The 27,018-nt window shown below is 37.7% G+C and overlaps 1 protein-coding gene across 1 annotated transcript; it reads left to right on the plus strand.

Moving 5' to 3' along the window:
- Positions 1 to 8,107: 8,107 nt before the first annotated feature.
- Positions 8,108 to 26,981, plus strand: gpam (glycerol-3-phosphate acyltransferase, mitochondrial). The gene is made up of 21 exons (XM_023949385.1): positions 8,108 to 8,307; positions 11,993 to 12,131; positions 12,290 to 12,409; positions 12,641 to 12,714; positions 15,759 to 15,872; positions 16,094 to 16,237; positions 16,334 to 16,433; positions 16,553 to 16,689; positions 16,986 to 17,085; positions 17,791 to 18,003; positions 18,174 to 18,287; positions 18,925 to 19,010; positions 20,547 to 20,653; positions 22,147 to 22,217; positions 23,364 to 23,631; positions 23,726 to 23,883; positions 24,742 to 24,819; positions 24,898 to 25,035; positions 25,128 to 25,317; positions 25,410 to 25,468; positions 25,547 to 26,981. Exons 2-21 carry the CDS (start codon positions 12,048 to 12,050, stop codon positions 25,661 to 25,663), a joined length of 2,472 nt encoding a protein of 823 aa, XP_023805153.1. The 5' UTR covers positions 8,108 to 8,307; positions 11,993 to 12,047; the 3' UTR covers positions 25,664 to 26,981.
- Positions 26,982 to 27,018: the final 37 nt, after the last annotated feature.

Raw genomic sequence — 27,018 nt, forward strand, 5'->3', positions numbered from 1 at the left:
GCTTAAACTCAAACTCAAACTTTATTTATTTATATAGCGCCTTTCATTTCAATTAAAAACACAAAGCGCTTTGCATAAAAGCAGATAAAACAGTCATAAAAACCAAAGATTGTTAAAAACAGCAAACAAAGGACAATCACACAAAGATGGGACCCCTCCCTCACCCCCCAACCCCCCAACCCACCCACCCACACCCCACCTACCCAGTTCCCCCCGTAGAACCCTGAACAGAACCAAAGAACTGCAGCTTAAAGAAGGTCTGGCTTGGTACTGCTGCGAGGAAACGATATGATGGGGATCCATTTATTCCAAGGCCCAGCCCGACCACAGGGGTCAGTACCACAGCCCCCGCCCAGCACAGAGCAGCCCAGGGCCCACTCCATGGCTATTAGACCACAGAGCGGGAACCCAGCCCGCCCAACGAGAACGGGCACTGCAACAGCAACAGCACCCCCTACAGGTCAAGCCGGTGGTGCCCCAGAAAAGTGGATCCCCAAGAGGAAACACTGGAGTTAAAAACATCAGAATAAAAATGATCATAAAATAACAACAATAAAAATAGAAAAAAAGATAAAAAAAATAAATAAAATAAGATTTAACAATTTTAGTAATTAAAAAATAAAATACGTAAACTGATTAAAACATAACCTACGTATCATTGGTAAAATAACAATAAAAAGAATAGCATATTAAAAACAGAGATAATAATAGTCCTTACAAATAAATAAATAAATGAATAAATACGTAAATAAATAAATTAATTAATAAATAGATAGATAAAAAATAAAAAGACATAGGAAATGTTCAAAGTCATTTAAAAGCCAATAGAGTTGGCTTTTAACCAATAGAGTTCTCAAAAAGATCTGCATACCAGAGTCTTCTATACACCTACTTGTAGCCATCTAATTTTGGAATATTTTACAGTACTTTTTTAAAAAACATTTAGCCGGTTTAGCTCGTGCTGGTTTGCAGCGCCTTCTGTCCGTGAAACCAGGGTTTGACTCTGGGCTGCTCCCTGTTCCCTTCTCTACTTCTGTGCCAGTCCCAAGCCCGGTTGCTTTGAGAGGGTTGCGTCAGGAAGGGCATCCAGCGTAAAACATTGCCAACTTTACCATGCGACTCGTTCGCTGTGGCGACCCCTGATGGGAAAAGCCAAAAGGGAAACAACAACTTCAGATAAAATAAAACTCTGCAATTTTTAATGCTTTTTGGGGTCACAGGGTTGCTGGAGCCAACCCAGCTACTGCTGGTCACCTGCTTGTTGCAGGGCCACCTAAGGACAACTTAAAAATACCAATTAAACTAGGAAGCATATTTTTGGACTAAGGGAGGAAGCCGGAATCTCTGGAGAAACCGCCCACACATGCACGAGGAGAACATGCAAACTCCACACAGAAATCTCCCAGCTGGGATTTGAGGCGGGACCTTCTAACTGTGAGGCAAGAGTGCCAGCCACTGCACCACTGCACCACTGAGCAGCTCACAATTCTATTTAGTCAAGACCTTTAGCATTGCGAAACTTGCTTTCTCCCATTATCGCAAAAAAAAAAAAACTTTTTAAACTATTGACTCTAAGAGTTACTGTTTTTCTCATTTTAAGCCTTAATAATTGTTTGTTTTTTACAATCCTGGACACTTTCGTGTTGGGGTAATTTGTACAATTTTTGCTTCTGGTTGATGATGTCAGGCACCATCTTGTCTGGTCCTCTAAAGCCTAAAACCACCATTTAAGCACCTTCTAAATTATTCTTTATGTTATTTAATCGCTCTATTTAATTACCCTCCTCAAGAAAAACGGTGGCTTATTTACAGCATGCAAGGGATGATGGGACACAATTAACTTTAGGAAAGTGTTCTGCAGGAGATCTAGTGATGTGCAATAGTCCTCTATGAGTCAATGTCTACTGGATGAATAAGGCTCATCTATAGCTGTGAACATCTAAATAACCATGATTTATATATCTAATGGACACGTCCGTTTACAAGAAAAAGATACATGTCTTATAAAAAGATCAGAAACCTTCAGAACTAGGAAGTTTAAAAAAAAAGAAAGTGGTTATTAGTCACCAGATTGTGGGGGTTGGTGCATTTCATGACCAGACAAAGATGTTGATTTTCAATTTCCCAACACCTCCAAAGAACAGGATGCCTTTGAATCTCCTCGGATTATATCATCAGTCAAGGCCTTTAAACAGGACGGAATGGAGGTGAAATCGAATTGGTATCACACACAGCTCCTAGATGGACTCATTTCTCTCAGAAAATCCCAACTCCACCTGAATAATGTAATTTGATGTTTGAGACCAGGGAAAGGGTTTTTCAACAAGTGTTGCACCTATGCTTCATACACCATCGCCTGCAGAGCCAATGCAAACAAATAAGTTATTCATGATGAGCACGAGGAACGCTGGTGCTGAAAGTCTTGGACGGCACCCATCTTCTCGAGTGACCCAGATTTGGCAGAGAAATTAGGAGAGGATACCACAGGGGATCGTCTGCCACCGTCTTTCCTGCCTGAGTTGCACTTGTTACTTTAAAGCACTTTCCAAATGGCCTTAAGCTGCTGGCAGAGGGTCCAGAAGAGTCACAATGCATTAGGATGGCACAACTCAAAGCAGCGTACCGCTCCTTTCACAGCTTGGGTCCCAGCTTTTTAGGCTTTAAGTGTTATGTGACAAGCAGGGATGATTTAAATGATGTGAGTTCAGGTTGGTGCCTAATGTGGTAGCTTATCAAGATAATAGGAAAATGCTCGTTTAAAATCAGAGGAGGGGCAGCAATTCTATAATGTTTTCATTTTGTTTCACATCTGAACTTAACTTATTTTCTTGAATATCTTCTTACCAGAACGTTCAGTAAATATTTTTTTAATCAGCCAAAAACTACTGTTCCCAGGGCCCCACCAATTCACATTTGGTGTAATTGAAAAGCTCCAAATGTCCTATGTAGAAAAGAAAGGGAGTTAATTCAGTTGTATGCAGTAGTTGGACTATAATCAAAAGTTTAGAAATGTTCTCTACAGAGGACACATTTACTTCGCTGGTAATCAGGACGATAAACAGATATAGTAAAAGATCATTGCATTACTTTTTAAACTAATCTGCGACATAAGTTTTAATTTTGTACAGGAATAATCTGCGTCTTTCTTTTTGGTTTCTTCTCCAACTCAATTTTTTTCCTTTTTTTTTGCACTATTCAATTCAATTCAATTCAATTTTGTTTGTAAAGCCCAAATTCACACCAACAGTCGTCTCGATGGGCTTCGTATAGGTAATTGAAAAAGTTAAACATAAAATCAAAAGGATCATGAATACATAGAATTCAATAGGACAATACTAAATTGAACTAATTAAACAGCCTAAACTAAACTGGACATCCCTGCCCTTAGACCCCCCTTCGCAGTAAGGAAACACTCCTAAAAAAAACGGACTAGTTAAAATAGCACAAATGCAGGTTTAAAAGCAGGCTGAACGCAACTTTCAGTTTGTGTCAGTTTAGTTAGGTTTTCATTTCTTTAAATGTCGTAATAAATGTCCATTTAGGTTGCCATAGAGTGAAATAAAATGCCTCAAACAGTCTAGTTGGCTTAGAGTGCTTTAGTGCATTTCACTTCAATACATGACTTATGACGTGATGACAAGGGCTCACAGAAAGAAGGCCGGCTGGGGTACCTGAAACAGAACATCAACGGGGGACCTTTCTGTGTGGAGTTTGGATGTTCTCCCCGTGCAGGCGTGGGTTTTCATCATAGGTTCATTGGTTACTCTAAATTGTCCCTAGGTGTGAATGTGAGTGTGCATGGGTGTATGGTTTGTGGCCCTGCGACAGACTGGCGTCCTGTCTAGGATGTCCACTGCCTTTGCCCATGAGTGGCAGGGATAGGCTCCGGTAGCCCCGAGATATAATCCTATATCTCATAGAAAATGTAAATATCACTAAGTTTTATTTTGTGGATGTCATCAAAGAGTTATAGGAAAACACCTTACTTTTAAAAAACTTTTGCATTTTTTGTGAATTCTTTGATGTAGTGGACTTTACAGGGTTAAAACTAAATCTAGATCCAGACGGGATTTCAAATAAGGAGAATAAAATCTCATAAGGCAGGAAAAGTGTAATGTAAAAAGAGATGTATTATGAATTACTGTGTGACACCTTTGTTACTCATTCCTTAAAGTCCCACTGATCATCTTTTGATCTATTTAAATCAAATCATATTTATGCCGTTTTTTTTGCCAAATAATTTTCTGGGACATTGCAGAGCAGCAGGAGTTCACTAGAAATTTGGCTCTGAGTTGTGGGTGGGACTGTTGGTGCAGAGCAACCCCACCCCCCTTCCCTTCCCCATTGCCAAGGCCTTGGAGCAAGGAGCTCGTGGAACGCCCAGGGTTTTTTCTACGTCACAAATACAATCATTTTCAAGCAGCGTTTTTTTTGTCTGCTCCTGACTCAGAATGGTTTGATTCAGGAAATACTCAGAAATACTAATTTTAGCTTAATTTTTGCATAAAAGTCCTCCATCATTAGAGAAATGCAAGAAAAACATGTTAGAATCATCAAAAACACAATTTTCTAAGGAGTGGATCTTTAAATAAAACAGCTCAAAGTTCTACTTTTTGAGTTTGCCAACAGAAAACAAACTGTTGGTCTTGAGAAAGCTGAGGTGCGGCTCCCGTGACGAGCAGGAGGATCCGCCACACTGAAAAATAGATGGTAAACCTCTCTCTGACATTTCCTGCCACACACAGCTTTCCCCACTTTTCGTCCCTCGGATCCTCACATTCTCTGCTCCTCCACAAGAGGAGATAAACCGAAAACTAGCAGCAGATGAGCGTGTCAGTGTTTACTTCTGCTGATGTGAGTGAGCCCTTTCTTTTGTTCAGCAGTATGTACGACAGGTGTGTGTGAATGGCCGGAGCGAGGGTGCCGGTAATGTGACGCCTCTGCTGCAGCATGCATAAATGTCACTGAGGTTAATTTAAATTTCAGGCCAGCTCAGCTTGCTCCACCTGCTGTCTTGGACACGCTACACTGGTGTGAGCATTGCAACTGCTGGGTAATGGGACACAAAGTGGGGGATAAGGTAACACATCCAATCCCGCAGAGAACAGGCCAGTTTAGGGTTGCAGGTGAAAATGTTGCCGTGCTTGGAGGCCACAAACAAGAGAAGCCTCTGCCAATGTTCTCTGAGAGGATCAGGAATTCTGTTTCTCCTTCAAACAACAGGATTGATGTGAAAACAAATTGTGTGTCTTTGATGACTTCAAGTTAAGTAGAAACTAGACAACCATTTTGATATGATAATAGCCTGCCTAAACCAACTTTCAGACAATTCTTCACTTGAGAGGTTTCAACGCTCTTAAAGTAAATTTGTCACCTCTTTTATTCATTTCACCTTGTTTTAATCATTCCTGGTGGAAACAAAAGTGGGATAGACAAAGAGGAAAGCTTTTTATTCTTAAGTTTCCAACCACTTGGACGCACGAAGAAAATCATTTATATTAATTCACCAAAAATCCAGGATATGACAAATATTGAGCAAAAAAAAAGTTTTCTATAAGATTTTTATATGAGGTTTTAAAAACTGTATGATTGATGGCAAAATCAGAAAACTTGGAGTTTTCCCCCAAAAACGTTTTTTTTTATATGAAGTAAAATGAATATAATCAAGAATTGAATTTAATATGTAAAAACAAGCCTGATCAAATATTCTGTCAATGCAAAGAGTACATTTTCATAAGAAGTGAATTGTCTGCTACAACACACTGCTATTTAATCCAAATGAAATAAATACACTGGCTGGTTTAGAAAAATATTCATTGATTCGTTCATTTTCTTAACCGTTTTTTCCCTTTCAGGGTCACGGGGCTGCTGGAGCCTATCCCGACCACTTGTGGGCGAAGGCAGGGGACAACCTGGACAGGTCGCCGGTCTGTCGCAGGGTTAGAAAAATATACTGATGCTATTTTTAAACTGACTGTAAACAATAAAAAAGCACTTTTAAAGTTTCTTGATGTGCTTTTTTGCTGGATAAACCTGCGGAGCAATTGAAAAATGTCTTTCACTCTTTGGGTCAAAACACATTTAAATGGCAGTAGCCAAACTTCCTCCCTTTCTAAGTCCAAAAACAACAAGGTAAAGTTTGTTTATAATGCCCTGTTAAAAAGTCTGCTCATAACTTTATTTTTAAGTTATTTTTTTCCTACATATTTTTGTCACATGAGACAAACAAAAAATATTTCAATAAAAACAACTTAACAGTCTCACGCAGAAGCAAAACTTTTATGACACTAAAAATTTCTGATGAAAGGTTACAGGTTACATTTCTTGTTCAATTAATTAAGTCAATCTTAATAGTGGCATTCTTTAAAGCCAAACTCGACTTTAAACCACATGAAGTGGCCACAGTGCCACCTAGTGGACAAAAGTATGTAACATTTGAACGCCCTACGGTGGCCGAGAAGGACACTGACATCTTACAAAATTCACTTTTAGAGGGTAACATGGCTCTCTAGGCTGTTTACAAGAATAAATCAACAAAACCACTGCCTTAGAATGCAAAAAAGAAAAAAAATATTTGTAACAAAAACAACAATTTATTGACTGAATGATTTATTTAAAAAAGCGTTTATTACTAAGGTCAAGCTTGAATAATCCAAGCTCTACTATTATTTACAACATACTTCTTAAAATAGCCAACCGTTGCTAAAATAAACCTTCATACATACATAAAATGACTGACAACGCATAAAACATAAATTACTTTAATTAACTTAGTTAACTAAAGCAAAAACAACAGACCAGAATAAGTAAGGAGACAAAATAACAAAATAAAGTCACACAAACCTTTAACTTATTTATCCTCCTGACTGCTAGCAATGCAAGTTTGTTCTCTGTAGAGGACATTTCCAATGCTGAATATCAACCACTAAAAACTCTTTTTCCTATCAACAGAGCACATTTTGGGCTTTTAAAATGATACTAAATGTGAAAAGGTCAGGCTCTCTGAACTTTTTGTTTGATTTAAAAGAAATTTGGCTGAACTCTTTTTTGTCAAGAGGTCATGAATTGATTGACAACACCACTTGTTTGGAATAATTATCAAAAGTAAAAGAAAAAATGGTATAAATCAGCAAAAAAAATGTCTACTATAAACACAAACAGAATCACAGGGGATGCATCTGAGATGAGTAACCTTGTAAAAGGTAAAAGATCCTTTAGCTAACATACAAACATTACTAAAAATATATGCACATGAATCCTTTTAAAACTGATCAACTCTTGTTTGACACAATAACAAGTAAAACCTTAACTTCAGGGTGACTTGAAAAATTGAAATTGAAAATTGTAAATTGAAAACTTGAGCCAAATAATAAATTGTAACTTGAATTTCCATATGTTTATAACAGAAACTGAAAGAAGTTCTGGTACCCGGTTTTAGTTCTCTTCAGAAAATTTGTGTTTGTTTCAAAAATACAGTTTAAAGCTTTTTTGGCCATAACAAAATTAAAAAAAAGAATTTATGTTCATAAATTAAAGCATTTCAACAATAAAACACATTCACTTCACACAATTAACCATACATATTGTAACATAATTAACTAAATGTTGTCTTTTCATTTTACAGCCAATTTAAGAACAAACCACCCCACCGTAAACCATATGATACAAAAATGTATTTCAAAGAAGAAATTGGGTGCAAATGTTAGGTGCAATAACAAAAATGAAACCAATAATAAATAAACGAAAGAACAATTTTAAAACAAGAACATCTGACCCAACTAGTCCAAAGAGTTCAGAGCTTTTTTAAAAGATTTTAATAAAATAAAAATAATTCAAACATTCGTGATAAATAAATAAATAAAAAAATTGTTTATGTCACTAGCATAAAAAACTACTTTTTTTTATCTTTTTTTTTTTTTTACTTTTTTTTATCTTGAAGCATTCCATTTTTGCAGGAAGTCGTCAACTTATCTTGGAATGAGTTGTGGGGACTTTCTTTGCCCACACAAAACATTAATTTGAAAAACCGTGCCTATGGAGTAAGTTAACTTCCGGTGTAGGAGAACAACATCCGCTTGCGCGCGGGGTCGTTCCGCCATTTCTTCCCCGCAGTCAAGCATCATTGGCTCTCGGCTGGAGAAGGCTGGCTTTCAAGCAAGTGACGGCTCACCGCAGTGTCAAAGCGCTGTGCCGCTCCGTCCTCTGTCTGCTCGTCACTATTACAGCAGAGTTCAGCTCGCCAGCGGTCACGATTTTTGTCGATTAGCTTATTCCTGAGACACGAATCTGCGTAACATGAAACTGAAGGTAAGCGATATTTTAATTTTAGCAAGTCAAGCTAACGGTGATGCTAGCCGGCTCAGCGGCGGAGGAATGGATACATTTTTGCAGCCAATGGCAATGCGGCTCGCGTGCTGATATGATATGGTGCCAGTTTTTTACTGTAACACGAAATTACATGACGTTTTTAATAAAGTTATATAGAAGTTTATGAAATAGCACAACGTCACCCTTGTATAATTTTAGAAATATTGATATAAGAGTGCCCTTTGTGACAAGCTTGATATGCTAGTACTATCTTGTTAAATAAGTTAACTCGCTTCCTTGTTTTAGTTCATGACAGGCCGAACCAACTTTTTTTTTTTTTTAAGTTCAGTTCTGAAATAAGCCTGGCAGGACGCCACAAGGCAAGCCGCGACATATTATAACCGTTCAGGGCAGGCAGCGTTGATGATCTCTCTCTTGAAGTGCAGCTTTTCATGATCCGGCCACGGTGAAGATGTGTTTAGCCTGTGCTGAACAAAACAAAGTCAAAGCAGAGAAGAGAGAAAAAAAAGAGACAACAGGCTTCCCTGGTTTGTGCTTTTGTCTACTGGTATTCTGCACAGCCCATCTGTCACAAAGACTAGTCTAGTTTGACCTGGTTAGTTCAAACAGAATGCGGAGTGTCAGACAGATTAACCTAAATGTGAACTCTGGGAGCTAAAAGTATTGGTAGCATATCATCCACGTGTTTACAGTAAATCACAATATTAAAAAAATATGTTAATATTGTTTTTAATTTACACTATCTTGACCTTTTGTGTTCCAAAGTGAGATAACTAATTCACATCATCATAAAAGACATGCAACAGTTTTAACCCTAGATTTCAGTTAAATAAGTCAAACATATTTTTATTTTGAAAATACGTAATTGATCTATTACATCCACTAGGTTTTCTTCTGAAACAGTTTCTTGCTCTTTTTTTTTAAAATAAAACTGTTTTTCTACTTGTCTTTATTTGAATAATTCATTACTTCACTTCTTTGTTCACTTTAAACCACTAGTTGTGTTGATAAAGGTTTTTTTCGTGAGCAAATAAAATATTTAGTCGAATCATGAACTTAAAACTAAATCAAGTTTTGAATTTTAAATCAACTTGATTCTGTAGTTTGGCTTTGATACCCAACCCCACTAGATATATTTAGCTTCCTTTGCTTTAAAGACCCATTCTGAAATTTGACATTTAAAAGACCTCTGGGAAAACTTTAAATATGATTAAAAGATGGTCAGAGTGGCACTTTCATGTTTTTCTTAATCTGACACGAAAGACAACAAAAAATTGTTTTTTAAAATAAAACTAAAATGATAGCTATGCTACATCTCCTTATGACTCAAATCTAACTTTTTTCTCTCATTTATCGGGGTCTAAAAAAATAAAAATAACAATTGAAGACACTGCTGTAGTCCCTGACGCTGTTCACAGTCAAGTTTTCCTGATCTGTGTTTATATGATTTGTTACCACGACGTTTAACTAATCATTTTTACAAAAAACAAACCAGGGAATACAGTTAAATATCTCACCAGCGTTCGAAATAAGCGGTCATCCTGTTGTCCGAGACGACCAGATTTCACGGAGGACAACCAAAAATGAACCTGATGGTTGTCCGTGTGACATCCTGGTCTTTTATTTAACACTTTGGTATTTTTCGACTATTTTTCAAAGTTTTTGGGAAACCGACCTCCGACTTTTTAAGATAAAACCGAGTGTACACGAACGATCTCGCGTGACTTCCGAACGAACCGAAGACATCGCAGAATGACAACATTGCACCTGCATGTCTTGTTTAAAAGATCAGGGATATGAGTCTTTACTGCTACTGCAGCACACAATGTAAACATTGTATCATTTACACAGGTGTTTATTTAAAATAGATGTTATATCATATTATAACTTTTCATCACATATAAACATTACTTTATATTTGGAATGCTGTACTAGTCCCAAGTGTTCTAAATGTTAAAAATACTCATTAGGTTACAGTGTTGGTTAATGTAATCAAATTTCTGATATATTATAGGGTAAGATAAAGTATTTTCATTTGATCGTGACAGTATTTGATTTACATGGCAATACTTTGTGTAACCAGATGCTTCAATATTTAGTAAAATGGTTGTTTTGAATATTTAAAGAGTTTTTTTAAATGTCCATCATAAGAGGCAGTTGATATTAGATGTATAGAAGAAATAAAGATGTAATTACTGACATCTGAGTAGGTTTTGTTGCTGTTGAATATTGGTATCAAAGGACAACCAAATATTACATTTTTTTTCCTTATTTCTAACGCTGCTCACAGAATTTACATTTCCTAACTCCTCTCCTCCTTCTTTGCTGTGTAAACAATGTATTATCTCTTTGTTCCTTTTAAAAAGTTTATTATGACATTTTGACATTTAATATGTCAAAATGATAGACCTGTTTATCCTGTACAGTATGCTTTCTAAGGAACCGAAAAAAAACTTTGATATCACTTGATAATTGCATCAAACATTATGAAATCTTTGGAAAACTTGGATAAATCCATTCCACTCCAATCATCTTTTGATTTTTCTTATTTTTCAAATGGTTTATTTCAAGCAATCAAGGAATAATGCACAAAGCAATACAATACACATTCATACATTTTCAAAGTGTTTTTAGTGGTCTTTTAAATATGATTGCTGTTTTTAGCCAAATAAAAACCTGTGTAGTTTTCTAGGACATAGTTTCTGCAGAGTGGCAGGAGTTTTCTTCAGAAATTTGCTTCTCAATTGTGGGCGGGACCGTTGGTGCTAGATTTGGTGGTAGTTTGTGACAGAGTTTAGAGCCAGATTCTAGTTCAGACGAGGAAAACAACGACGTTTGTGGATCTAGTCGTCTACATTAGATTCACCAGAACGGACTCATTGGCTTCGCTGAGCGTATTTTCTACACGATAAATACAATGTTTTTCAGACGGCCATTCTTTTTTGTCTGCTCCTGATTTACAACAATTGAAGTAGAGAAAATACTCAAATACAATCTTATCTTATCTATCTTAATACATGTCATTCATCATCAGAAAAAGCCATAAGAACACGTTTAAAACACCAAAACACCATGGCTGTGTCCAAATTCCCACCCTCTCCCTAACTACAAAAAATCTAAATAGTATGGGACTATTTAGTGCTTTGGATTTTAAAAGCAATTCAGACACCATTACTGCTTTTTTTTCCTAAACAGGAATATGACGTCACTGATGTCGCAACATGATACAAGCATTTTATGACAACTATTTGAAAATCCACAGTGTTCTGATGATTAAAATGTTGATAGTTTATTAAAAAAAAAAATACATTTAAACACATTTTATTCTGCAACACTGTTCAGATGCAATGCATTGTGGTCTATATTCGCCAAATTCAGGGAGCAGTAATGCACACTGGTTTTTCACAGAGACTTCTGGGAAATTTGTAGGGGCCTGAATTTTGGACATTGGACTTTAGAGAAGATTTGTTTCCAAAGTCAGATGAGTAATCTTGTTTAATGTTTATAACATGAGTTTTAGTGATTTTTTTTTTAATTTTATTTTAACCCAAACACAAAGCAGCTTTTGACTTGTGAATATAAAGAAATGTGCAGACTTCCTCCTTAAGTGGATGTCCAGGTACTTGAATATTTAAAATCCTGATATTCTGATTGTTTTTAACAGAGCGTCAGCAATTGATGTGTGTGATCGAGCCGGAGTGGAAATTGAGGCCGAGACGATGGAGCTGTCGGATGGCTTGTTGCTGCAAGTCAGCAGTGGAGAGCAGTGGTGCAGCCGCTGGAAGCACCCCGTTGAAGAGTCTGTAAGTCAACAACGTCAATTAACTCTCATAACGTCTTTCATCTGCCGCATCAGCAACATTCGTGTTAAAAGATGAAAGGCAATGGTCTCAAGTTCCCTTTGGTGTGCTATCTGTTTTTCTTAATTGCGTTTTTCTTCTTCTTGTGCGTCTGTTTGAAGGACCGCAGCACCAGCCCCTCAGTTCTGCGCTCGGTCGCCAGCTCCTGGAAGGACGGCCTGTTAAACAGAAAACGGCCCTTTGTGGGCCGATGCTGCTACTCCTGTACTCCACAAAGCTGGGTAAGATCACTCCACCATGGCTAATCTCTAATCTGAAATCAGTAACTAAATCAATTCTAAAAAAAAATCCATAGTTATGTTAAAAAAAAACGAAAAAAGTAACCAGAAACTATGAAAATAATGCATGGGAGCAAAAATGTGAAAGATCTGTGGTTTAAATTGATAAGATATAAGAAGACATTTAACACAAAGACCAAACAAAAACTAATAAGTATCTTCTTTTCTTTGTAGGAACAGCTTTTCAATCCAAGCATCCCATCTCTGGGACTTCGCAATGTCATCTACATCAATGAGACGCATACTAGGTAAACAGAAAGAATCTACTTCCTCCTGCAAAATGTCACTTCTAGAGGATTTCTCTTTAAAGTAAACCAAGAGCCTGGAAAGTGGAACAATATTTTTTTTTTAAATGCAGCTGCTGGATCTTTAAACATCATCATAAATGGCGTTAAGTCCACAGGACGGCTGTGTGAAATAATGAAAGCAACAACAGTTGAATAATTTAAAATGTTAATGAAGACCAAACATGCTCCCAGTGACGGATCTTCCATTTACATTTGGTAAAATGCCATAATATATCAATAGTAAAAGAGCTAAACATGTTCAGGTGTTTGTTCTTTTTTAGTAAAGAAGATAATATATGCTAGTTTCTTTTTTGTTTTTTTGTTCATTTTGGATTAATTGTGGCCAAAAAAATATTAATTATAAATAAATACATAAATAATTTAATTAATAATATTTATTAAAAATAAATTATTTATGTATTTTTATTTAATTAAAAAAACTTGCCAAATTTTCCTTTCATGGATTCTTTATGGTTAAGGTTTTCAAATCGTTTTTATAAGTGTTTTATTTGGGACTAGAATGTATTTTTTGTTCCAGGAACTCAAACACATCATATATTTATTTTACTTCTCTCTGCTTCTACACCACCAAGTCGCTTCTGATTGGTTCCCTTGATCAACAGGGACGACCTTTTTGCTGTGTCATGGCTGTCTTCTATTTTTATTTATTTTTTTACCCCATGGGGATGGATGCTAACCATCTCTCATTAAATGGAAATACAGATGAGGATGTGTAAACTGTACAGCTGGGGTTATTTCACCTGGTATATAGAATAAGTGCTGTAAAAATCTCCATATAAAAATACAGATAGCCTATTGAAGGCCATTTCTTTCTTTTCTTGACATAAAAAGAAGTAGAAACGGTTTTTCTTTACTTGAGAAAATGTCAATGTTTTATCAGACCGGTGCAGGATGGGTAACCAGCATAAAGTAGAAATACAGAGAAGCAATGCTTGATAATTACAACATTTTGCACATCTTTTTGTGTTCATCTGACAATATTACCCATGGACTAAAGAAACTTTCATTCACTGCTGCCATATATAAATATCATTTGGCAATAAAAAGCAAACGATATTAGAAATTAAAATATTGTGGGGGAGAAAATTGTTGGTTATTTCAAAAAAGTGTAACTCATTAAAAATGTTAACTAAACTTTACTGTGTCAGAAAGTTATAGTATAACATCAGACCAATCAAAAAATTATTATTATGTTTTTAGTACAGTTCTCCGGCTCCTGTAAACTAATTTCATTTTCTCTCTCATTACTTGGTTGGTCGTCCTTTGACATACATTAGTGCAGTGTTTTTCAACCAGTGTGCCGCGGCACACTAGTGTGCCGTGGGAGATGGTCAAGTGCGCCGTGGAGAAATTGCCCTCATTAACTGATCTAAAAACATTTTCCATCTCCAGGAAATCAGCTCTTTGTTCATCCAAACAGGCCCTGATAAAACACTGAGTAGTTAGGAATATAAAAGATCTTAAAATTACTTTTTCTTTGTGTTTATTTAATTCTATTAAGGACATTTTGATAAGAATCACGGTACCGCGATTTAGCTGCAGCTATAACTGTGTAAGGAAAAGTCCCGCCCCTTTAACTGTCTCCGCCAATCATTCTTGAAGACTTAATCACATGTCATCAGTCTGACCAATCAGAAGTGGTTAAAGTCTTCACTTCCTTGTTCTTAATTCTGCTGATAAAGTCGCTCAGTTCTAACAAAAATACCAGCTAGAGCTCGTCTTTAGCTGGTGGTTCATCTCTTAGAAAAAAACAGCCGCAACTTCCTGCTTTTTCTGCCACAATTATCACAAAAATCCACGTGCGCGCGCGGGGGGGGGGGGGGGGGGGCTGTCGATCAATACAGACCATGAATTTCTGCTTCGTTTTTTTTGGATGCTGGTGTGCCGCGGGATTTTTGTCAGGGTTAAAGTGTGCCGTGGCTCAAAAAAGGTTGAAAAACACTGCATTAGTGTGTCAAAGCAAAGAGTCAATCAGCATAGATGAGCTGCCTTCAGGTCATTTGCATTGTTTGCTCTGATGTTCGTCATCTTCGCCCATTGATTTGATGGAGTTCAGGTCAGGCGAATCTGATGGTCAACCAGCATCATCGTGGTCATCAAAGCAGCGTTCTTTTAACGGTGTGGGCAGCTGCCAAGTCCTTCTGGAAAATAAAAATCAGCATCTTCATCATTGACTGTACATAAGAACTGGACTGCTGGACTCCTCCCCCTCACATTCCAAACAGGAAGTACCCACAAGCCAACATCCTATAGACTTCTATAGAGAAATAAACAGCCATTACTTATTCATTCTATTTGTTAAAAAAACATTTTTTGCTCTGCTACCTTATTTTTAAATGTTCTTGCTAATCTTCATTTGTTGTGCAAGTTATTGAAGTTATAAACTGGCCAATCAGATGTATCAGTAAAAGAATGTGGTGCCTTCTGGCCCAGACATCCGACATTCAAAATTTCAGATTTCAAGTAGCCTGCTTTCAAGTGGGAGGGGCATGGATTTCTTCACTCCTGATTGGCCAGGATGATAGCCATAGAAACATTGACTCAGACCGACGTGAAACAATCGTTGCTCACTGGCTCCAACATATCTCGTATCGTGAGAAAATGCAGACTCAATTGACTTCATTTGGTTAGAGCCAGAAGTAGACCATTTTCTATGGGTGATCTCACTCAGTCCAGTTCTCATTTACAGTCAAATATTTTCGTGCAGTTCGTCAGCAGAGGAACACGAGTTGATCTAGAAGTTCTAGTCCTGTGTGTACTGTTGTTAAGTCTTGTGATGAAACATTTTTAGTGTATTGCATTTTTTTTCTCCATGTACCTTTATGAGATCTGGATGATTCCACTGTTCTGCCTTGTTGGAGATTAGTTCATCCCAGTCCGACCTTCTGTGGCTGAAGGCAAATTTACTCTCACTAATGGAACAAACTTGTATTCTTTTCCGTTTAGTTTCTAATCTTTATCGCTGTGGGTTTCTTCCATCGCAGACAACGAGGCTGGTTGGCCCGCAGACTGAGTTATGTGCTGTTTGTCACAGAGAGGGACGTCCACAAGGACATGTTCACCAGGAACGTTGTTGACAATGTGTTGAACAGCAGCAGGTAGGTGTCAACGTGACATTTAAAGAGACTTTCAAAATATTTACAATCACTGCTGATTTTTCTTTTTGGGAGGAAAAAAAACCCCTCTGCAGGGCTGATGGGGAAAACCGCTTCTGAGGAAAAATGATAGTGATTCAGCTGTAGAGCCTAAGGGGAAGAAAGGAGGAAGCAAATGACATATTTGAGATGGTTGTTAAAAGCTCTGGTTTTATTGATGGCAGGGTGGAGACGGCTATTCTAAAATCAGCTGCAGATGTGGAATCTGTCAAGCCGGGTTATGAGTACAAAGCTGTCAACAAAGTGAAGCAGAAAGCCAGGAACGTCCTCCAAGAGATGGTGGCCAACATTTCTCCAGCTTTTATCAGGTGTCATTGCCTTTACATTCCCAGGAAATCGTCATTTGTTAATCTAGTGTGTGTGTAAATATAAAACCTTTTTTATTTTAACTCGATCTGGTTTAGGCTGACAGGGTGGGTTCTACTGAGGCTGTTTAATGGCTTCTTCTGGAGCATTCAGATCCATAAAGGACAGCTGGAAATGGTCAAGAAGGCAGCAACAGAGGTCAGTAGCAGCTAAACAGACAGCCCCGTTGGACATCTCATGCATATTCAGTGCACTTTTATGGTCATTTCTTAAGTTTTGACCAATCCTTATTGTTTTTTTTTTCTTCTTTTTTTCAGCAAAATGTACCCATGATCTTCCTCCCTGTTCACAAATCCCACATTGACTATCTGCTCATCACTCTAATTCTGTTCTGTCACAACATCAAAGCTCCACACATTGCTGCTGGAAACAACCTGAGCATCCCCGTCCTCAGGTAAGAAGACATCAGGCCTTTCAGGAAGTTTCATCTACAAGATACTTCAGATAAAAAATAGAACCTTTTTTATTTTATTTTTTCATTTTCATTTTTTTCAAGCTTATTTCTCATCTCATATTGTAGTTACTTTTAAGACTAAAAGTATCTCAATAAGTTAAACATGTCATTTATAAAAAGAAATCAGAAATGACAAGATTTTCATAATTTTATATATTTTTGTAGCTTCAAAAATAAGTACAGTACTTTTAAAAGATTTCCTAAATTTTTTGTTTTTTTGTTTTATGTTCCTGCAGTGTCCTCATCCGAAAACTTGGCGGCTTCTTTATAAGGCGGAGAATGGAGGAGACGGAGGACGGGAAGAAGGATGTTTTGTACAGATCTCTTCTGCATTCTGTAAGACCTGCTTCTTTCTGTTCAGTGTCTTTTATTTATTTTTATTTTTAGATGGGGTCAATACTCGTCACACATTTAAAAAAAAACAAAAAACTTTTGACCATTTCTTTCTCTATATCTGCTGTTACATTCTGATCCCCCCCTCCCCCCATTATTCTTGCAACAAAATTAAGCATTTGTGTCAAGAATCCTTGGAAGAAATTGGTTGCATTTCTAATAGGTTTAGCAAAGCTTTAAGGCTAATTAAAAAAAAAATTTAAGCCAACTTTTGTAAAATTAATAATTACTCTATGTTCCTTTTCTGCTGTAACCAAGAATAAAACTCTTGTTTTGCTAAGAATTTATATAAAATTTGGGTCCATTGGGTCAAAATGTGTCACTGAAGCATGTTGGCCTCCCTAATGAGAATATTAGTTATGTTCTTGTGTTGCTAACTTTTAATTGGTCCCACACATTTGTTGTATTTTAGGCCTAACCTCCTCAACCAAACATGAACATTTAAAACAGTTTCTAATAGGTTAAAAAAGGCATTCATTTAGCCTTGTTGACAATGTTGGAAATGAATAATAAAGTTACATTGAACAGAGTCTAGACCGCATTAATTCATTTGACAGCAATAAGGCAGTGAAACCCATCTGTACTTACTACAAAAAAACCTCAAGTGAAAAATCAAACCTTTTTGTAATTTCGGTGTGTTTCTCGCAGTACGTAGAGGAACTGATGAAGCAGCAGCAGTTTTTGGAGGTTTACTTGGAAGGCACTCGCTCCCGCAGTGGAAAGCCGTCCACTGCTCGTGCTGGCATGCTGTCCATCGTTGTTGACACTTTGTGCACCGGCGCCATCGGAGACGTGCTGGTGGTGCCAGTTGGCATCTCCTATGATCGGATCATTGAGGGAAACTACAACAGTGAACAGCTGGTGAGCTTTCAGATGACTTTTGTCAGTCAGATGTCTCTGTACTTTGGGAAAATATGAGTTATGTTGAATCATTTTTTTCTTAGAGATATAAATCTTGGGTGTGTTGTCATAGATTCTTTTAATATTTTAATCTGGATACACTTTAACTTCTTAACTTCCTCATTCCTTAGGGAAAACCCAAGAAGAACGAGAGCTGGTGGGGAATAGCATGTGGAGTTTTCCGAATGCTCCGAAAAAACTACGGTTGTGTTCGTGTTGATTTTAACCAACCATTTTCTCTAAAGGTATTTGATAACTTTATTAGAAAGTTTTTCTTTTAACTTATTTTACATCAGAGTTGTACCCTGCGGCAGGAAATTACACATGATTTTCAAATGATCTTAACCTTTCTGTCTGATTATGCAATCATCGGAATCTGAAGCCAAGAAAAGCAGCTTTGCGCTACTTTTACGCACAGTTGCTTTTTTATCGCAACTATTTGGCCGTTAACACAATATAACCTGATTCCAACAGATTCTAAAGCTGAGAAAAGCAACTTTGCGCTATTATGCGGAACTACTGAAAGAATTACGACGACTATCCTTTCACCGTTTAGGTAATTAGCATAAACCAAAGAGATTCTGAAGCTGAGAATAGTATCTTTGCATATCGACACAAAGCTGCTTTTCTCATCCTTTAGAATCAGTTTGAACTACGTTAATTGCGTTAAAGGTTGAAGAGTTAGGATAACTCAAAGAACATCAACACTTCATCTACTGAGTTAAAGGGTTAATTGCAGGGGTTTTCTTATGGTTTAAAAATTAAAATGGATTTTATAATTAATGTTTTTTAGTTCTATTAAACTTTAAAAATGTTTTTATGACTCAGAGGTTCTGGAAAATCCCCACAAAGATTAATTTTTTTGGGTTTGTTCATCTGCAGGAGTACCTGGACACCCAGAGAAACCGTCATCTTCCACCACCGCTATCCCTGGAGAACACTTTGATGCCCACCATTATCTCTGAACAGTGAGTGTCTGAGCGTGAGGGATCTCCTCAGCCCAGATGTTCCTCAGTGTTAAAGGCGACAGGGTTCATGGACCGGCTGGCCTCGCCCTTCCTGCTGCCTCACAGCAGTGTCGGTCATCTGACATCGGAGAACGGGTCTTGATTTTCCTGCTGGCGGGGGTCATTTTAGTTCAGAGCTGTCCCTTTAATAAAGCGACGACGCTTCAAGGGTGTTTTCTCTGGAGCAGCTGCTCTCTCTGGGGTTGCACACTCCAACCGGCTATTATCAGAGGGGAATAAAAAGAACAGCACTTCTTTCTGGCCTTGAATACCAATTCAACACTTGCAGCCTTTTCTGGTCCTTGAATGTGGTTTTAGGTTTGAGATAGGCTGAAGCACAAGGCTGTGATCCTGGAAATAAAAAATAAAAGCAGCTTTAGGATTTCATTCTTTTTAAAATTAATGTTGACATGTGGAAAATGTTATCTCCATGCTGGATTAGTGTTTGTTTAAGTGACTTCTGGTGGAGAAAGGTCAATTCTGTCTAGACTTGTAATCTTTGATGCATCAGAATCCCAATGAAACACAGATTGTCAGTTTCCTGTTTCGTAACTCATCATTCACCTTCTTTCCCACCCAGTTTCCAGCCAGAAATGTGTTTGAGTAAAGTGGTTGCCGGTAACTGCACGCCCTCAAACCTGCTGTTTTGAAATCAATTCCAAATAATCAGTTGAAAATGTTTATTTTTCCTCATACTTGTGGTATTTAGACCTAAATCTTATGTCTGCTTTACGGGGTGGAGTGTTCTTTAGTCAAAATATGCAACAAAGAAAAAGATAAAAACCTTTTAGGTTGAATCTAAATTAGTTTTAAGTCAATATCAGTCACTTTTTGTAGTGGGAATGATCATAATTGGTACTCTAATTATGATGTGCAGCAAGCCTTAATTGCAAAATCCAGAGTGTTTTGGCATTTTTTCTTTCTTACTGAGCCGTTAGTGAACACTTAAAAACTCAACAAAATTCGTACGCACCTTTTACCACGTAAAAAAACCAACCGATTTTTCGACATAGCGATAGACCGCCACCCAAATATGATGACCTCACAACGGGCAAACCTGTAAAAAAAAGAAAAAAAAGAATGCTGCCAACATTTCTTATGAGGCTCCAAAATTTTTTAAACCACATAATGAAATAAAACACAAAGAAGTTTTAAAATTATTATGGGATGGCCACAGCAATGTTTTGGCTATGTGTGATATTTTGCGATTTTTGGCTTTGACGTCATGAAGAAGCCACCATTTTTATATTTATATAACTGGTATAATGCTGCTCGCAGCTTTAATTAATCTTATTTTTAAAGTCCACTTATTGCGTTGATATTTCAACATAAGCAACTAAAAGGTGGCTCACTATCTATACTTTTTATCCATCACAGAAATAAATAAAGAATAAAGAAAGAAAAAAAGAATAAAAGGAACAAAAAAAGCAATGGCCTGTTTTTGTCTTCAAATTAAAAGCTTTGATAAATCAGGTTTTGTTGTGGTTTGGTTTCCAGGCCGGAGCTGTTTGAAGGGCAGGAAGAAGAACAGGCCGACAGAGAACTGCCTGAAGAGATCTATCGACGACAGCTCATCAACAACCTGGCCAAGCACGTGCTCTTCAGTGAGAAACCTACACACTCTCCACCTGCTTCAAACAATATTCACGCCTAAACCAGTCGCTTTAATTCACACACATCTAGTCATCGTCCTGCACTGACTTGGACTACCTGAAGGTTGAAGGTTCGACTCCGGTTAACATAAACTAGTGATGAATACTCATCATATTGAAGCTATAACAACCATTTTGAAAGAAAGTAATTTTTAACTACATTTTTTATATAGAGATATGAATTGCATTATCAAAAATAAAGGTACAGTCACCAAACTTTCTTACATGACTAATTATCACCCATTTTGCTAGTTAATAGATTTTTTTCTAGTTGGTAGTTGATCTATTTTTGCTTAATTATCTAAGCTTCCTCACAGAAGTGCTCTTTTTAAGTGTTCAACCATAAAATAAAGTGAATGAAAAACAAATATAAAAAAACCTTGAACTGTTTATTACATTTTTTTAAATGTTTTACAAATGTATCAGGCCAGTATCTGCAAATGTTTGTAATCAAATGAATTGGATTGGGGCCAAAAAAACTTGATCAGGCTTAACTACCCTCTTGACCGTAAAACTTTACAAAATAGGAGAAAGCTATAAGTTTAAATTTCCAAACATCAAGCACAAAACCATAACCTGAAGAAGCCTCCTGATAAGAAACGTCTGACTTCTTAACCAAACTTTAGTTGTGGTTAACTTACTATTTTCTTTCTTCACTTATTAAGATCTCAGTAAATAATCTACAATTACTTTTCATTGAAAGCACTGGAGGTCATTTTTATTTCCTTCTGCTCTGAGCACAACAGTCTCCTTTCATCCTCTGCTTAAAGGTGCTCCTGTTCACCAGGAAAGCACCAATGAAACGCTATCCTCCTTTCTTCCATTAGCTGAAATCCAACACACAGCGCAGCATCAGCCCATCTGCATCCGTCAGGGCGCTTTGCCCCCGAGTAACACGGAAAACAAACCAGTTCTTCCCAGCTCATTCAGCTGCATTCTCCTACAGCCGGCTTTTTCCTTTTTTTTTTTTCTTTCTCTCTACACGCAGCCAATTACAGAGCCTTCTGCTGGATGGCATGTTGTTTTCAGCCAATAGGGAGAGGGGGAGGATGGAAGCCTGAGAGAGGAAGAATGCAGTACCGGTTTAGGTGTACAATAATCTTTCGGAACTCAGGGACGCACTGTGCTTGAGATGTCCTCCAGTAACCTTTCTACTAAAAGCCTGGCTTTTTATCAACCCAATGTGCGTCCATTTCCGGTTAAATCAGTAAAACATTTTGGTAAAGAATGGTCCTACATGAATACATTTTGTGACTAGATAGAACACTACAATTGTTTTTTATCTTTCTGTGTAAAAGCAGATGACACAAGGGACTTTTATTAACAATTAAAATGTTAATTTCTTTATTCATCTTCATCCAACGTTACATTAAACATATTAAATCTAAAAACAGTTCATTCCTGATCTATCATTGCATCACAGTTTGTTTCTCATCTCCCCTCAGCGGCTAACAAGTCGTCCTCGATCATGTCTACTCACATCGTGGCCTGCCTGCTGCTGTACAGACACCGACAGGTAAGAAAGGCGTTTTCTTTTGTCATCCTCCGCCCACACATCCAGTGTAATATTTTCTTTATGCCTGCCTGTGCAGAACTTATAGCTGATGCGTTTCTCCTGCCTGAAGGTGACTTCATGGTGGACAAAAACTGCTGCCTTCTAAGACAGTGTGTGCAAAATAAACTGCATAAGTAAGGCTTTCCAGAAGATGTTGCTGCATTTCTTTTTTCTAAAGTGTTCCCAGTGGTCTTATGATAATGCTTTTTTTTTTTCCTGTAATGTTTTTAGAACATAGTTTCTGCAGAGCGCCAGGAGTTCATTAGAACTATGCCTCTATAAGTTGTGGGCAGGACTGTTGGCACAAAGAAAGGTGCATTTCTATCGAACTCCTGCCGCTCTGCAGAAACTATGTTTTAGAAAACAATCAGGTTTTTTGGGGGAATTTTAGCCCAAAACGGCGTAAATGATAATTAAAAGACCACTGAGAACGCTTTGAAAATAGATCAAAAGATGATCAGAGTGGGTCTTAAAGTAAAAAAAAAAAAAGACAATTATTATAACTGAACAAAAGGAAGCCATAAAATACATTTTATAGACGGATCTTTTTTAAAAATAAAGTTAAAATATTCAAAGTGATTCATAGCACAACATTATTTAGCAAACTGCCTCAGAACATTGTCTTTCTTTTAAATCTATGTGATTTATTCTTAGAAATAATTCATGCTTTCTTATGTAACCTTATCCTTAATGTAGTATGTGACCTTATTTTGGATTAGATGTGTTTACAGGATTTAATTTTTTCAGGATAAGATCAAATTGTTGGCGTGAATGTAAACAATAGCTTGTCTCATTTTCTGAGATATCCAGCCTTTCAAGGTCATGAGGCTCTGAGATACAAAATGTTTCTGCATAGAAGCTGAAATCTGACCTATTTCTGCATTTAGATGTCCCTTATTTTGTTTCCTACTTTCTTTTTCCCCCACCATTTTTTCAAACCTTTGTAACTGTGGTCTGCTGCCCTCTACAGGCGCTTTGCTGCCACTACATGAACAGGGAAAACAGTTTATCATGAAAATGTTACAGTGGTCTTATTTTGAAAGATTAATTCATTTAAATATGGTTTATGTTTGAAAATTAAATTGTTGATCTTCACGCATCCTCCAGGGTGTGGTGCTTTCCAAGCTGGTGGAAGACTTCTTCAACATGAAGGAGGAGATCTTGTCTCGGGACTTTGACCTGGGCTTCTCGGGGAACTCTGAGGACGTGGTCATGCGGGCCCTCCACCTCCTGGAAAACTGCATCAATGTAACCAGCAGCTCCAGCGGCAACGGCGAGTTTACCATCGCACCGGGCCAAACGGTGCCGGCGCTGTTTGAGCTCAACTTCTACAGCAACTGCCTCTTTCACGTCTTTATTTCTGACGCAGTTATTGGTGAGTTGAACAAATCGGATTCAAAAACACATTTTGTATTACTACTTTCTTTTGTGTTTTAAATTCACACACTTTTCTTCATTTTTGCCTCCAGCCTGCAGCATCCTGTCTCTGCAGAGGGAGCTAAAGTTGGAGTCCAATTCTCATAACCTGAACGAAGATCCTTATGTCTTCCCCCTGGGTCAGGAGAGGCTCATACGCAAAGCTGCTGGGCTTGCTCATTTTCTCATAAATGAGGTGGCCGTAGCACCAGTAAGTCCTTGAACCCTGTCGCCCCTTGCCCCCAGGCTGCTGACGGGTAGCGGTACAGAGCCACAGAGAAATAAAACACGACCTACATTTTCTTTTTGGAAAACTACATCCGACTCTTACTTGAAGCGTGTCGATTCGCTCAGTGGGTCACGTGTTGAAAATCCAACCGCTACTTTGTCAAAGCGGTTACACCCACTGCTAAAGTGAAACCCCTGAGCTAGTAAAGTTAAAGACCAAAACGTATTTGGAAAGTTTCTTTTAGCAGAGCCAGAGAGGAAACAGAAGAAGAGCCTTCGACTTCAAAATAAAAGCCATTTAGCAGACAAAAACCAGGAGTCTTTACTTCAAACATGGATTAATTGTGACTGTTCCTACACCCCATAATAATAGTGCAGAACATTCAGCAGCTGGCTGTCTAATATTGCAAAGATGTTGCTAATAAAGTTGTTCAAACGGTGGATTCATGTTTATAACTATGTTAAGCAAATACCTGTTTTAGGGACGGTTTTTCTTTATTCATCCATCACACCTAAAAGTTGGACGTGGCTGAAGTTGGGGTTTGACTTTTTTTATAGCCTTCCCTTTGACAGTTATTGGAACATCTATATACATTTTAATAGTTCCTACACGATATCTAGCATACAAATAAAGTTTAAGGCAGCTGCAGATATTTTACAGATACAAAATGAAGATAAACTGGAGACTTGAAAAAAACTATAAACATTTCCTGTGTGAAAGTTTTTCTGTTAAAAAAATAAAGCTTCAACTCTCCTTCGCTTAAACTGCATTTATCTGCATATTTACTTGAAGAACTTGTGCTGTAATGTCAACATTTGCCTTTTATTCTGTGTTTCTCAGCCTTGTCAGACAATTTACCAGGTTTTCCACGACGCAGTGACCCGGCTGATCCAGTATGGAGTCCTCTATGTGGCAGAGGTGACGTAAATGACATCAAATGTGAAAATCTAAAGTCCCAAAGTAGCCTTTATTATATTCTATGTATATGGTTACCAGGAGGATCAGGAAGAACTGAGCCCCAGCCCCGCAGAGGAACCATGGCCCAAGAAGTTTTCAGAACCGCTCTCCTGGAGAAGTGACGAAGAAGATGAGGACAGTGACTTCGGAGAGGAGCAAAGAGACCGCTACCTAAAGGTTTTTATCTCATTTTCATACCATTTAAAAAAAAAAAAATGGTATGACATCACTCGACATTTCTGATATGACGCGTGTTCTTTGGCCGCCAGGTGAGCACCTCTGCAGAGCATCAGGAGTTCTTCCTCTTCCTTCAGAGGCTGCTCAGCCCGGTTCTGGAGGCTTACAGCGGAGCTGCCATTTTTGTGCACAGTCTGAGTGAGCCCATGTCAGAGTCTGACTTCACCCAGAAGCTCTTCAGATACCTGCTCACACGCACAGAGAGAGGAGTGGCTGCCTATGGTAATAAAACATCTGCTTTCAATCGCAGTGTGTTAAGAACATTTCATGTGTTTGTTCTCTTTTGTACTTTTTTTTTTTTTTTTACTTTATAGGTGAAAGCGCGACTCATTATCTAGTTAAGAACACGGTGAAGACTTTCAAAGAGCTTGGGGTAAACTTCTCTTTAACCGTAAGTGGAGTTTTAAGGTGGATTTTACATGTTCATGGTGCGTTTGTGATCGTTTTGCAGGTCCTGAAGGAGAGAAAAGAGGACAAAGTGACGACTCTGGAGCTCAGCAGCACTTTCATACCTCAGGCCAATCGGAACAAACTCCTGCAGTACATCTTAGGCTTCAGTCTGCTGTGATCCAGACCCCCACCCCCTTTCACAAAGGGCTCCTACTGGTTACTCCTAAACAACCCCAGGTGCTACACTGTGGATCCATTTTACCAGGAAGTGCCTTCACGTCAAAGCCGCTAACTGTTAGCCGCTAGGTTGGGAGAAACTTGAAGGCAGTCTTTTGAGTCTCTGATGAACGCACATCGGAGCGCCACGCTGACGAAAACACTCGCGCATCATTTCTAACTAGAAACCGCCAATACGTGCACATCAACTCTCTAAATTAGACTTAAACGACGACATACAAGCAATTGATGTTTAAAATCAAACATATCTACTGTTCTAACAAGATTTCTGACTCTTTGTGCAAATTATTTTGAAAAGCCAACTAATTAGCAAATGTTTCTGGAACTGTAGAGACTCTGTTATGAAGCACTTATTCTTTTTACTCGTCTCAACTCAGTGAAAGCATTTTTTCTTCTCTTATTCCAGTTCCAGATTGAGAAGTTCACTTTCTAATTTGGTAATTTTCCACAAAAACCGACAAACCTACAAATTTAGTTGAACAAATCCAGCTCAAAATTCCTGCTGCTATAGATCTGTGTTACGGAAGCGTCCAATACTTTTTTATCTTTTTATTTTCTTTTATTTTTTTATCAGCTACATCTGACTTTATTGTGATGAGTTTTAGAGACAAACAAACTTGAGCAGACCAGAGAAAAAGGCAATGATTTATGTTCAAATGAACTGGGAAACGATGCAAAAAAAATTAATGAGAAAATTTCAAAACGAAAGATTTTTTTCTGACTTTTAACATTTTTTTTAAAAATGCGCCAGTGTTTTTTAATTTATTTTTTTTATTAAGGGCACTCAAGTACAACACACTAGAAGATTATGTAGCTCACAGCTTTTTAGCTACAGCTGAATTTACCATACAGTGCATAGGTTACAAAAGCCAGTTGTTTTAAAGCGCATGTAAATACACGTGTGACGCATTTTTAACTATCTGACTGAAAAAAACAAAAAAGTGGATTTTCCTCCAAATTCCTCTATACGGCACACCTTGCTAACGTTAGCAAAGCGTTTTGGTTCGAAAATATTTACTAACCTAAATCAGTATTTGGCCTTCAGAGGCCCAGCACTAGAATTAGATGCTCACAACAACAGCCTTCACTTTTTAATGAATGTTACATCTCACTGCTCTTAAACGCCACAGCCAGGACATCAATGTGCACCTATACGACAAAGATCCACTCTGATTACCTTTTAATTTATTTTCAAAGGGTTCCCAGTGGTCTTTTAATTATCAGCATGACGTTTTTGACCCAAATCAAAAAACCTGTGTCGTTTCCTAGGACATAGGTTCTGCAGAGCAGAACTAC

Source organism: Oryzias latipes, chromosome 19 (assembly GCF_002234675.1).
Source record: "Oryzias latipes chromosome 19, ASM223467v1".
NCBI lineage: Eukaryota > Metazoa > Chordata > Actinopteri > Beloniformes > Adrianichthyidae > Oryzias > Oryzias latipes.

Bases quoted from the DNA above. Each gene is read 5' to 3' on its own strand.
- gpam (XM_023949385.1), top strand. From the start codon at position 12,048: ATGGAGCTGTCGGATGGCTTGTTGCTGCAAGTCAGCAGTGGAGAGCAG. The intron at 19,011-20,546 runs GTGAGTGTCTGA...TTTGGTTTCCAG, and splicing joins CCCACCATTATCTCTGAACA to GCCGGAGCTGTTTGAAGGGC. The intron at 24,820-24,897 runs GTGACGTAAATG...TATGGTTACCAG, and splicing joins GAGTCCTCTATGTGGCAGAG to GAGGATCAGGAAGAACTGAG.